The 13,847-nt window shown below is 42.9% G+C and overlaps 2 protein-coding genes across 5 annotated transcripts in view; both read left to right on the top strand.

Annotated features, from left to right (window-relative positions):
* Nucleotides 1-5,664, top strand: part of peak1 (pseudopodium-enriched atypical kinase 1) — a 92,231-nt gene extending 86,567 nt beyond the window's left edge. For all 4 annotated transcript variants that reach the window (XM_008411174.2, XM_008411171.2, XM_008411173.2 and 1 more), the window contains one exon: nt 1,564-5,664. In XM_008411174.2, coding sequence (XP_008409396.1) covers nt 1,564-2,898 — 1,335 coding nt within the window. In that variant the 3' untranslated portion in view covers nt 2,899-5,664. The remainder of the gene's footprint in view (nt 1-1,563) is intronic.
* Nucleotides 5,665-7,117: 1,453 nt separating this feature from the next.
* The window catches only part of syt12 (synaptotagmin XII), a 28,778-nt gene continuing 22,048 nt past the window's right edge, over nt 7,118-13,847 (top strand). Inside the window, exon 1 of the mRNA XM_008411170.2 lies at nt 7,118-7,715. The gene's annotated coding sequence lies outside the window, so the exon portion shown is untranslated. The remainder of the gene's footprint in view (nt 7,716-13,847) is intronic.

Genomic DNA, 13,847 nt, shown 5'->3' with positions numbered 1-13,847 from the left:
TCTGTGCTTTATTACAGCTAATTTTTTCCAGTAGCTGAGGTTTTCTTCTTGCAGAATTAAAAAGCTATTTACTGCTGCTCAGAGGCGTCCCTCTGCTTCTGGTAATCTCGCAGACCATTACGCTTTTGGCTCTCGGAGACTTTTTTTGTTATTGTTGTTGTTTGGCTGACCATTCCTGAGCACCAGAACCCTCATTAATTCTCCTGACTTTGGGTAAGTGCTCATCACACAGTTTTAAAGTTGGTTATGTGATTTTCCACAGTTGCACATCTTGCTCTTTATTTTCCTCGTCTCTGTCATGATGCACTTCAGCAGAGACATAGTGGAGATCGCTGCTCCCTCGTACTTGAATATGTAAGAGCACCATCCCCCTTCAGTTTTGAAATGTTATGTATTGCACCATTTTGGATTTAATTTTTGCTTTTATTATCATCAAACTAAATTTAAGTAATTTCTATCAAGGTATGGTTGAAAACTTTACATCAGTCCTGATGTAGACGTCCACTGTGATCTAAGAAGTTCTTGTTGCTCTTTCTGAAAACTGCTTTCTACTTTTGTTTCACTTTGTACATAACTAACACGATATTTGCTTCAGTTTACAAGAACAAAAGAAAAAAGAAAGTTTCAAAGTCAACCAAAAAGTTTAGCCAAGAAGTCACCAGTTCTGACCGTTTCAAAGATTTCAGTGGAGGTCACTGTTTGTTATAATATGGTAATTTCTGTCTCAATAACAGATTTTGATGGATGATAAGTTGTCCCAGTAATTGTTGCGAGAAACTGTACTATTGTTTTTTTATTACCATTTTCAGGTATGGCATAATAATGAAACTTTGGCCTCTCAAATACCATCCATCCATCCATCCATCCATCCATCCATCCATCCATCCATCCATCCATCCATCCATCCATGTATTTATGTATTTATTTATTTATTTATTTATTTATTCACTCATTCACTCACTCACTCGCTCACTCATTCTCACTCGCTCGCTCGCTCGCTCGTCCCTTAGTGGGGTCCGGAGGGTTGCTGGTGCCTATCTCCAGCTAACGTTCCGGGCGAGAGGCGGGGTCACCTGGACAGGTCGCCAGTCTGTCGCAGGGCAACACAGAGACACACAACMATGCACACACACACTCACACCTACGGGCAATTTGGAGAGACCAATTAACCTGACAGTCATGGTTGGTTTTTTTTGCTCTCAAATACCAATAAACAAAAATTTTGTGAAGAACATTTACATTGAACTAAATGGAATATATTTTAGATATCCAAAATAATCAAAACCAGTAAATAAAATAATAATAAWAAATAAATAAATATGACCAAAGTCATAAATAAAATGGATTAAAAAGTTTTTAAAAACAAAAATGCCCTTGAAAAATTATTAAACACCRGAATGGAAGTTGATTTTGTTTTATCATACCATCAGTTGTTTAACTGCTTACTGCAACAGKYTTAAATGTTGCCTTTTTTGTAAAACAATTTAAAAAACGACTAAAAAGTGCAGAAGCTATAAGTAAATGAAATGGTAAAAATTAAAATCTGCTGTTTTTGATCTGCAGATCTGTCGCAGTCATGTGAAGGAGACACAGCAGCAGTTTTTCCACAGCCTGGCGGTGAGACAGAGCCTCCCGGTGCACTTCAACATCCAGCAGGACTGCGGACACTTCCTGGCTGACGTCCCCGCCCGACTGCTGCCTTGGGAAGAGGAAGAGGAGGGAGAAGATGAAGAGGAGCAGGAGGAGGAGAAGCAGAGAGACAAGAATCATGAAGGACAGACAGAGATGGACACAAAACCGACAGACTCTGAAGYGTCGAAAGCTAARTCGGATGAGGTCCCGGCGGCGGGGAACATGAACTCAGCGGGTCAGCTGAGGAGCCGAGTGGTGGTCATCACGCGCGAGGTGCCCTTTCAGACGGTAGCGGACTTCGTGGGGGAGGGTGTGGCTCGGCACGCTCACAACCCCGAGCTGTACGAGCGTCAGGTGTGYCTCCTGCTGCTGCAGCTCTGCTGCGGCTTGGAGCACATGAAGCCCTACCACGTCACACACTGCGACCTGCGGCTGGAGAACCTGCTGCTTGTCCACTGCCAGCCCGGCAACCCCTGGAACCTGGACGTGCTCGAGCCCAACAATAACAGCAGCAGCAGCAACAGCTCGGGGGCCTCAGCCGCCGCCACCTCCACCTGCCCTGCACGCCTCATCATCAGCAACTTCTCCCAAGCCAAGCAGAAGAGCAGCCTCATGGCGGCCAACCAGGAAACGCTGCGCGACCAGTCACGGCTAGCGCCCGAGATCATCACGGCCACGCAGTACCGCAAGTGTGACGAGTTCCAGACTGGGATTCTCATCTACGAGATGCTGCATAGACCCAACCCATTCGAGGAGATGCCGGACCTGAAGGAGCGAGAGTACACCTGGGCGGACCTTCCGCCGCTGCCCGTCAGGTCGCTCTACTCCCAGGGGCTGCAGCAGCTGGCCAGGCTGCTGCTGACAGTCAACCCGTCGGAGCGGATCCAGATGTCTGAGGCGCGCGCCTGCCTGCAGTGCCTCCTCTGGGGGCCGCGGGAGGACCTGTTCCAGGCCCTGGGCTGCGGCGGCGGTGCCGGCCCCGTGTCGGGGGCCACCGCCAGCCAACGGGAAGCTACRCTACAGAACTGGCTGGACCTTAAACGGACGCTGATGATGATAAAGTTCGCGGAGCGTTCACTGGACACGGCCTGCAGCGTGAGCCTGGAGGACTGGCTGTGCTGCCAGTACCTGGCCTTYGCCACTACGGACAGCCTGGGCCGCGTGGTCCACATCCTGCAGCAGCCGCCACAGCAGCCCCACAACCAGAACCAAACCCAAACACATCCGGCGCACGCCCACCACCTGGCTCAGCCACAGCAACTCTAAGCTGTTACTATGGCAACACCTCCAACTTCTTCCCCTCTGTCTCTGCTCCCTTCAGCTGATGAAGTGTGATGTAAGCTAACGGTGAGCGCCAGCCGAACGCGGAGCGGTTTGTTTTCCCCGTCGGACCACACGGCGAGAGAGACGGCATCTCATCAAGCAAACAGCACGACCTCATGATCAGATCCCATTACTGCAATGTTCTTAAATCAAGTTCAGCAATGAGCCGAAGCAYAGGAAGTCTGCAGGAGTCAATCTGATCAGGAGCAGCAACAAGTTACCAAACATGCAAGGAGATTTTAGCCATCAGGTTCTTTAGAACGCTCTTAGCGCCCAATCACGGATTAGATTAATTTTAGGGTTGTATAAAAAAAAAAAACATAGATGATTTGATATTGAAAAATAATAAACCAAGATCAACCAATAAACCAAAATCAAAATTTTAACTCCTTAACACTTACAGGCAGGTCAATGGGTCTATGAGGACACTGGTGTCGTCATGACAGTTTAGTGGTTTAAAACTCAAAACTGATGCAGAGTAGATGATGACTCACTGAAACCAAAGATCAGCCACAAGCTGCCAACTGCAGCATGAAATGATAGGGTTTTCTGGCTACATMAGAGACATGTGGGTTTCAGATCTGGTTTTGGTGAAGCTTTCGATTTTGATTTTAGTTGAATATTAGAAGATATGAAAATATCATTGAATTGTGTCTTTTAGCACTGTGTGATTAATTATATTAGGAGAATCGGCAATGTCACACTGTGTGTCAGCAATTGCTGTAAAAAAGGATTTTATTAATTAAAATGAGAACAGTTATTACAGAGTTGACATTAAACTAGCTTTGCCAACTTATATTGGTGTTTAGCAGCATTAGTGCAGTTTGCATTAGAAAAACGGGTAATTCCCAGATTTCTAAAAGGCTGTCAGCATTTCAAAAAGGATGAAACTGAGCAATTCTCCTCTCAAATGTTTAGTCTTCCTGGKATGTGCTTGAAGTCTTGCTTTCTCTCACTCACTTGCAGCCTGAAAGAAYCGTAGTCGTCTTACCACATAAAATAAGTAACTTACTTCTCTGTTCTCCCTCTGAATTCAGCTGTGACCAACTTAGATTCAGTCTTTCATTCAGTAACTTAGCTCTGTTAYCAACCTGGTTGCTCTTGGCATRGTTTGGTCACTAATCAAAAAATAAAAATAAAAAGTACATTTTTGAGTTACTGATTTGTAGTTTTAACAGRATCGTCACATTTCATCTGAATGCACAGCAGGTCGATCTTTTGCAGACTGGCCCTAAGGTTTGCATCACTCCACATTTTTAAATGTTTTAAAAACCGTAAGCTAGTCTGCTTTTGAACTGAATGCCTTCACACTCACTGAAATKAAACTTGGACACATCCTCTCTTGGCTGCAAGTCTGACCTCTACTCAATGTTTGTGCAATGGATTGTTTTATCACAGCGATTGACTAATTGACTCCTCKGTTAGTTTTTGTGGCACATAAACTGATTTTATTTCAGTCCTGCAACTTTTGGGAGGGAATGAAAAAAAAGAAACAAGTGAATTTCAGAGTGAACATCTTCCATCGGACGGAATGTTTCATGGACTGCAAAAAAACGAGTCTTTGTTCGTTTGTCTTGTTTTTGTCAAGTTGTTTTTGGACAGTTCTGAGTTACGGATGATATTTGCACACTGAGTCAGAGTGGCGGCGGCCCTCTGCGGACGCCTGAGGTCATAACGCGACACGACTGGGAAAAGTTGGRAATTGGACGATGTGGTTAGACATTTGAACTTCGCCGCATCCTCCTACTGAACTGCATTTTTTAAAAGTATTTAAGCATCTTTGAAAGGAAATACTCAACCACTGGGATATGTTTCTCATCCTCTTGTTCTAATCCAGCCAGTCCTGAAGTAAATCCAGCTCATTTGTCAGCTTTAACTAAAGAGATCGGTGTTATTGATCGCAGCATTCTAGCTGCGATTCGGTAGAGTCAATGCAGGTACTCGAGTCTCCGATCCACCATTCAGAATTTCATTTTGAACAAACTCAACAAATAACATCTTTAAGTTGGATTCAACACTTTTACACAAGTTTACTTGACTGGATCCGGTTTGTTTTACAGACTCTGCAGCAGAAGCGTTGCTAAGGGATCATTGCTTGCAGATGTACAGTAGCAACTCAATGGTCCACAAAATGGGGGCAAAAAAAAAAAAAAGAAAGTAGGAGTGAGTTTGTTACTGCAGTAGAGTGTGGTGAGGAATGTGTGTGGGACAGCACTGGTGGCTGGCCGCCTTTATTTAGAAAAATATATAAATTTAACCTTTTCTCTATTTTAATCTGCACACTGTTTTATTGAGTACAGAGCACCTCTATTTCTCGTTAGAACCTGATAGTTATTTAGTCATTTACTTGACTTTCTTTCTTCTCGCATGTTCTGGAGGAAGAATAAAGTGAGTAGTTATCACTGTCCTACGCGAACAAACGACCAGAGAAGATCTCCGTTTTCACACGCCACAGTGTACAGTATTTTACTGAGTTTGCCTAATGAGGAGAACAACCACTTTGGCTGAAGGACATCCTTTGAACCGGCTTTCGACAAGTTTGGATGATGCGTCATGTGTGCCGATAAATGCCACTGAGTTTTAAAGAACAGGAGCTCTGTCATGCTTTCTGTGACAATGTGTAGAGTACGTCCTCTGGCTTCATTGCCGTTAATTGTTGAACAAGTTAGCCGACTGTAACAGAACAATAAATATATGTTTTTATATATACATGCTGTCTTTGTGTCTTTTTAGCTTAAGTAAGTTTGTGTGTTTTGGCGACCATATTCACAGACAAGTTTTATGTTTCTATCCATAATAGGGCTTTATGTTGACTTTGATTCATATGCCTTACCCCAATCATAAAAAAAAGTTATCAAATATATATTTTTTAAGGTACAAGAATATATATAATAAAGGTGATCCGCCGCATTGATATTAGGCCCATCAGTTAGTGTAGTGGTAAAAACTAGCCCCTTGCTCTGCGTTTTGCTAGGGTCTGGACTCTTACTGAGAAATGATTTCCTGGAGGCGTGGCCTAGTTAACCAATCGTTACCGTTTGGCCGTGACGTAATGYGCCAGTTCGACGCTATAAAGCTAACCGGAAATTGTTTGCAGCKCTAACTGTCCCACACTGTGAAGAGAGAAATGCAAGTTGTTAATGTTAATTCAGTATTTGTAAGCGCGGCTAACAGGGACTAAATTAATTCATTCACTTCCTCTGCTGCCTTTGCTAAAACTACAGGAAGAATACAATTTTGAAACGAGGCAGAAAATCAACATCCCGTTAAAATTTTACCGTAGGAATCCACTTCAATGGGATTAAAGACCAGGCGGAGCAGTGAAGCGAGATTAGAATCGAACAGAATGGCGTAAAAAGGTAATAACCATGTTGAAGGTTAGTAATGTACTAGAAAAGTTGTATATTAGTAAACACACAGTAGTATTTAAAGTTAATAGTGAGCTATCAAATAATTATTGCCAAAAGTAGACATGTCAGATTTTGAAGCGTAATGAAGGKGGTTGTCTTGTATTCCAATTTAAAAAAATAAAGGTTTTCTCTTTGGCCACCAGAGGGAGACCTTCACAAGGCAGAGAAAATCAGCCCCACCACTCGTTTTTATATTGTCTACTTCCACTACAATAYATTATAACCYACTCAAACAGCAAACATTCAAAAATGGATCTTAATAAAGGGCGGAAGGCCATTATCTTATTTCAACCTTGTCCAGTTCGCTTGTAACTCACAAAATACATTTTAGTTATGAATTGAATTTCAGTTTACTAGAGTTTGTAGATAAGGCAGCCCTTAACAACAACAAAAAAAAAACATAACACATTTCACAAGATTTACCAAATTCATATCTAGAAACRGGCAATCAGACGTCAGGCATCAGCACTTAATCCCGCCCACTGAGATTGACTGGTAAAATTGACAGATTAAATTAATTAAACAGATTAAACCATRAAATGCTTGTATTAAGTTTTCAAAAATGAAATGAATTTTTAATCATTGTTCCTTCTGGCTTTAATAAATTAAGGACGCATTTAAATAATTATTTCTTACTTATTGCTATTTCACGCTCCGTGTTARTGCGCCTTGCCCACCTCCGTTCCAGACGGCTTACATAACTTCACACTGAATCATCCCTGCCRGCTCAGATCTCAGGAGGAGCAGGCAGGAGCTGAGGGAAGACTCAGAAAGTTAAGAGGAGGATCTCCCCCTGAAATGCTCTCACTCACGCCCCTCCCCATCTTGTTTCTGTCACCCCCCAGCCCCTCCCTCTGATTGCGTTGCGTAATCGCAGCGTACGGTGTGTTTGTGTGTGTAGCGAAGCAGGTAGCCAGCTCCTGCAGCCTCTTTCTCTCCTTCTCTCCTTTCCCCTCTCTCGCTCTCTGTGTTTGTGAGCTGATCAGCAGTGGGAGGCGGTGGACGCGTTCCTCTCACATCCTGGACGGGTTCAGGTCGCGCTGCAGGGGAGGGACTYTGCTTGTGCAGACTGGGCTGAGCTGCAGCAGGGATGCATCAGGCGGCAGAGACAGACCTCTGAGTTGATTGGAGAAACCCAGGGCCTCCTCTTTCCTCTGAGAAAGAAGAAGAAGCGTGAACRTTGTTTCTCTACCTCCTCGTCCCTCCTCCTACCCCCCACCGGGGGTAAAATAAACCCCGAACACCGCTGGAGTCGCTGGATGGAGAGAGTCGCCTGAAGAAGGGAGAGCGGTGGAGTTGCTCTCCTCCTCCTCCYCCCTTTCTCTCTACTGCACCAAAAGAAAACCCCGGGTAAGCTCCTCTCTCTCTCACACACATACACAAAATCGCCTGCCTCTTTCCTCTCATCCTGCTGCTTTTGTTGACGGGATTGTCTTAAAGCAGGTAACTGCACCCCTTAACGCATCTCCTGGAACTGAAAGGGGCTTTTTCCTCTCCCTGCCTTACAATCAGGATCCAGTTGGTTTGTGTTGTTTCAGTAGGGAACAGGTTGTTTCCAGATGTGGCGGTCCAGGCTGCAGCATCCTGTGGCTCACCTCCAGCTGAAGGAACTTAGAGCAGGTCAGRCGTCAAGGATGCAACCTGAAGTTACTTAATTAGCCAATTTAATTTAATCTCAGTATTAATCCAGCTGCTCTGTGAAGTYCTAAGACTTTWAGAGAACAAAGTCAAGTTTAATCGTGTAGCTCATTTAAGGAACAAGGCAGTGCAAAGTGCTTCACACCATAAAAACATAAAACAGTAACCAATCATGGACAAAGAAATTCAAATTACATTTTGTCAAATATACATCACAATGTTTCAMTTACTGTTAATCAAAGTCAACTCTAGACTGGTGGGTCTTCAGATTTAAAGGAAATCAAWGTTTCAGAAGTTTTGCAGTTTTCTGGAAGTTTCTTCCAGATTTGTGGTGAGTAGAAGCTGAATGCTGCTTCTCAATGTTTGGTTCTGGTTCTGGGCTTGCAGAGCAGAACCAAGTCACAAAGTCATCTGCTGACACTGTAAAGTAGAGCTGTGTATCATCTGCATAGCTATGGTAACTAATCTTGTTTCTTGTTATAACTTAAGCTAGCCGGAACGTGTAAATAGGAAGGGTCTGAGGGTTGAACCTTGTGTTACCCCGCATGTGACTTCTGCATCAGAGGAGCAAAAAAACAGCAGACAAGTCAGGGGGAAGAATAAAAAAGAGATAAATACAAGACAAACCTGTTGGAGAATGTTAATACGTTAGAACGGCCCAGTCAAAGTCCAAAGTTAAATGCAATTTGGTCCCTGCGGCAAGACTTGTGAAATAACTAATTACTGTTCACACACAGTTCTTCCGATGATGACTCGAGAGTATCTAAATCATCCCCTCACTTTTCAGATTTATGTTTGTAAGAAACTTCAAAAACAGATTCTTCAAACTCCTCAGCCTGTTCCTCTGAGGATCTGTTTTCTACAGTGACAGACACTAATGGAGGCCGTTCCACTGTCTTATTGATGACTAATCCAGATTTTGGTTAGCACCATTTGACTCTAAATCCTCATTCAAAGGAGGTTCTAATCTGGAAAGGTAGGAAACCGTTCAGACGTTATGCAATCTGCAGCTCATACGCAGACTGTTGTCTCCAGGGTCAATCCTGGGAATCAGTGCATGCACGTTGATGAAAACGATGCTGCTTGAGCTTTTAATTTCGGGTAATCCCATTAGATGATGCTCACCGTAGCAACACGCCGTAATGTGGTTTAATCCTCCCTCCTGTTCTGTCTCAGATGCAGCTGAGGGGCTTCTGGCACCTTCTGGATGCTCATGCTGTCATGCTAATGTGTCCACACTGTTTGGTCCTGTTACAAACACAAACCATGGGATAGGCCAGCAGAGAAAAAGGGTGGCGTACCTTTGTATCCATCACCCTTCTTTCAGTCTTGAACCAATAGGCTGAAATATTCACCTGTTTTTCTAGTTTAAGTTCAGGCAGACTGGAYAGCTTTCAAGTCAAAGATTCTCAGTTTGATTTAGATTTGGACTTTGACTGGGCCATTCTAACKTGAATTATGCTTTGATCTATGGCATTCCTTTGGCTGCGTTCACACTGTAGCCTGAAGTGACCCAATTCCGATTTTTTTATTTTTTTGACGTAAAGCGACCTGTATCTGATATTTTAACGACAGTCTGAACAACACARGTCGGATTGTTTTCGAATGTGATCCAGGCTGCTTGGGAATCCAATACGCATCTGATTCAAATGTGGCCTAACGTCCAGGTCGCATTCATCCAACCTGAACGTCATTCATACTCGACAAATGTCACTATTCTGCGTCCTGATACGCACAAGTGGGAAGAAAAACAACATCCATGACGGATTATAATGAGGATTAAGTTGTTAATATGTTGCTCCGTTCAATTGTGTAAGATAAGCTCCACCGTTAGCATCCATGTTTACTTCCACAAACACTGAGCACTTCTTTGTGGCGGTTGGCAGAACACCAAGAACGCTGACGCTATTGTGCCCCCGACTGCGCATGCGGGACACTTTCAGGTCGTTTGCCCGTTCAGACTGCAGAACACATACAGGTTGCATATATTTGGAAGTGTGAACGACCACGGGAAGAAAATCCAATTTGACCAAAAATCTGAATTGGGTGACTTCAGGTTGCAGTGTGAACGCAGCCTTTGTAGCTCTGGGTGAATGTTGAGGACGTTCCTGGATGGAGGTAAAAAAAATCTCTAAACATCCTCAAGCGTCTGTAGCCTCAGTCTGGTTTTCTTCCAGGGTTATTCAGTACACAGCTCCATCCATCTCTCTCACTCTTTGAGGTAAACAACAAGAACGACAGCTACTAATTAATCCTTTTTTGAAACTTTTATCTCAATTTTGAGATATGGCCTTAAATGTTTCATGGCTACTGCCTGTTTAAGTTTAATGGTTTGCGATAAATGCTTACTCAGTTTTTTTTTTCTCACTCCCATCTCTTCATTTTGTATTTTGAAGCTGCACTTAGAACCTTCTTAAGATCCAAAACTGCAAAACGTGAATTCTTGCCGTTTTTCAACTGACCGTAACATTTGGATCCGGAGAATATTTGCCCAATAGGTGGGAGGGAAGCACTTTGGGGTCCTCTGGTTATACAAGTTCAGAGCCATTTATCAATAATATCAAACATGTGGCTTTCTGGGTTTTAGAGATCAATAGAAAAGTACAGCTTTCCAGTAGGGGACGTAGCCTCAATGCTGCTTCAGAAAGCAGAATGCTAGCCTAAATACAAGTGTATTTGCATGAAATGTGGTTGCTATAATGAAGATTTTACAAAATAAAGTATTTTTCCCAAATATATTTAAAATTTAACCTTCACTACTTCAGGTTTATTTATGTTAATTTCCTTAAATCTCATAAATTGAAACCCCTGGAGAGTTTCAAACTTGCTRAGTTGCTGTGCAACCCCTGCATGTTTCACCTGATGGATGGGTTTTGTTTTGATTACCTGCGGAGTTTGTTTGTTGCTACAAAAAGTTCTCTTACACCCTCCTCTGACCAGAACACCCAGTYCTTATTGTGCCCCACATGATTCACGGAAAACAGAACTTCCACTCGGGGTTTCTGTAGCAGTGGCCAGATTTGCGGACCGCACCACTTGTACCAGAAAGGCTACGTCACGGTGATGTGTGCTGATGCATCGTCTCTGTTCTCCCTCACGTTTGGCTGGTGTTTGATAGCTTCTCAATTATCTGTTCCAATGTGAAGGAGTGGGTGTTACTCCGCCTTCGCTCAGCTGAAATACGAGCCGCTCGGAACTCAATTCCTTCACCAGCACTCGCAATCATCTCATCTATTCCTTTAACACGGACCCCGCCTCCTCGCGTTTTCTCTCATTCCCACACTCACACACACACACATTCCCCCTTCCTTTCTGGACTCATTAGAAGTATTATTACATTAGGGAAGCACTAAGATGAAAACTGAAGATGTGAGACTTTGTGAGTCCTCAGAAGCCCATCCGCATTATGAGCCTGGTCTTTCCTAACTGGTGGCTTGGGTCTTGATGTATCACAGCTAATATTTCCAGAATAGATCATGTGATGGATTGCCTTTTTTTTTATAGCGTATGCCTGCGGTTGGTGCAGGTTGCTGCCAAATGTAGCTGCAGCTCAAATTTTTGAAAGGCCTGTAGATGCAGCAAATAGGCTGGAGATAAATCACTTGRACTGTTTAGGACCAAAGGTGACAAGAACTGAGAAGTCAGCTTGCTTCAGAGCTAAAAGTTTTTTTTTGTTTTTTTTTTTTTTAATGCACCAATAAAGATGAAAAAAGAAAGTATAAAGTATAAAAGCGTGGTTATCAAACTAGATCAACAATGACTCCCAGATTTCCTCCTTTGTGAGAAATCTGGCCTGCAGAAGGTGGGCGGGTTTCTGTCCAAAACATTAGGTCAGCTCTTACAGACATTTCTGCAGCACTAAGTGCTTTCACTGTCGTGTATTAACTTAATTGTTGGGTTGTTAATCTCATAAGTGGTAKCTTTAATTTGTTAGTGTGATCGGGGGCAACACTTGACACTTGATTGATCGTTTTTGCTTTAACACTAATTTACCGATCCGGGAGTCAAGATTAAAAAGCGATGATTTTTTTTTTTTTTTACTTTTTTGCAACATATTATCCACTTTGGTCTGGACTTTGACTGGGACATGTTTKAACACTTGAATATTCAAGTTCAATCGTTCCACATCAGTTCTGGCTGAATATTTGCTCTGCAGAGTCCTAACAGGAKGCTGCTGTGTGTAGCTCAAACCATCTTCCTGTCAAATTTGAGACGTTTCCCTGTAATGGTCACAGAAGAGAATCCCCACAGCCATGTCTCCGTAAACGGTTGACGTGTTCAGAGATGTGCGTTGTTACTTGGTAATTTTTCCACTGTAGCATAAACCTGAGTGAAGTTGCCTCCCCACACACACGAACCCCTCGACCCCCCCCACACACACACACACGCACGCACACATACACACACACACACACACACACACACACACACACCTTCAAATCAGACAGAATTGGTGTCAAACGTTTGAGCAGCAAACATTTTTCGTTTGTGGCGCTGTCATTTTAAAGATATTAATAATTAAGAAATGTTTCTGAAGGTCATGAAAGGTCATCCACCTAAAATGAACTTTTTAGCCTTCCTTCAAACATCTAACCAAAGCAAATACGTCGTATTTACAGTTTCCTTTAACAAACCTTTGAAACCTTCACCCAACATCTGGATTACCGCTCAGATTAAATTACACAAATGTGATGTCTATTTATTGATCATATATGTTGTGACGGCAATTAGTTATTCAGAAATCAGAGGGACCTGAATGCACATTTAGATTGTTTTTTGGGAAAGCAAAGACTTGAAAACRTTGTAGTTTTTTTCCATACGCTACTCTGGGTTGGTCTAACACATAAAAAGTCAATAGGGTTTTTGAAGTTTTTCCATAAACTTCAGTTGSCATGAATACATTTTCAATATAAAACAGCACATGAAGGTTTTCATTTAATTTCCTGGACAATGGACTTAAAATGGGACACATCAGTACCAGTGAAACCATTAAAAAATAAATTCTGGAGTCATAAAACTCACTGAGCATTCCTGTGCAGGTCTGAGAGGAAATATTGAATTAATTCTTTCTGCTGAGTTAAATTACATGACACCTGGGAGAGATGGAAACTACGTCTTCAATGTAAAACAGACAAGCAGCAGGAACTGTCTGCAGAGATGAGAGCAGATGAGGAGACTGAATTTTCTTAAACTTTGGCTAAAAGATGGCAGTGATGGGGCTGTAAACCATTGTTAATGTTAAACTGCTGAACAAAGATGTGACAGACATCATCTTAACCAACAGAACTGAAACCTCCAGGCCGTCGTAGAAGTCAAATATATGTTTTTATGGAGACATGTTTAGTGTGTTTGCACAAGCTCAGATGACGTTTATGGTCACTGTTCACGTTACAGATCTGTTGGAGCTTTAAACTGGGCTAAGGAGAAAAGGGGTCAAGACATCCTGCACGTTTCTCTGAACAGGAGGGCGGATGCAGGGGACATAACGGGCAGAGACGAACTCTCAGGGACAGTTAAAGCATCTGTTAGAGAAAACGGGTCTTTCTGGTTCCTCCAGCATTAAAGGCCTGTAATAGATGGATTGCCATAAAGCTCTGAAGCATTGATGGTACCCAAATGATTGGCTCCAACAGCTTAAGTTGTCAATTAATTTTATGCTTTCATTTCCATGGAGCTCATATAAATGAATGTGACAATCAGACAGATGATGGCAGTTCCTTAATGCTGTATGACATCATCCATCCATCCATCCATTTTCTACAGCTTATGCGGGGTCGGGTCGCGGGGGCAGCAGCTTCAGAAGGGAGGCCCAGACTTCCCTCTCCCCAGCCACTTCTTCCAGCT

This window comes from Poecilia reticulata, linkage group LG6, assembly GCF_000633615.1.
Source record: "Poecilia reticulata strain Guanapo linkage group LG6, Guppy_female_1.0+MT, whole genome shotgun sequence".
In the NCBI taxonomy this organism is placed as follows: Eukaryota; Metazoa; Chordata; class Actinopteri; order Cyprinodontiformes; family Poeciliidae; genus Poecilia; species Poecilia reticulata.
The sequence above is the reverse complement of the archived record's forward strand: the minus strand, read 5'-3'. Positions and strand labels throughout refer to the sequence as shown.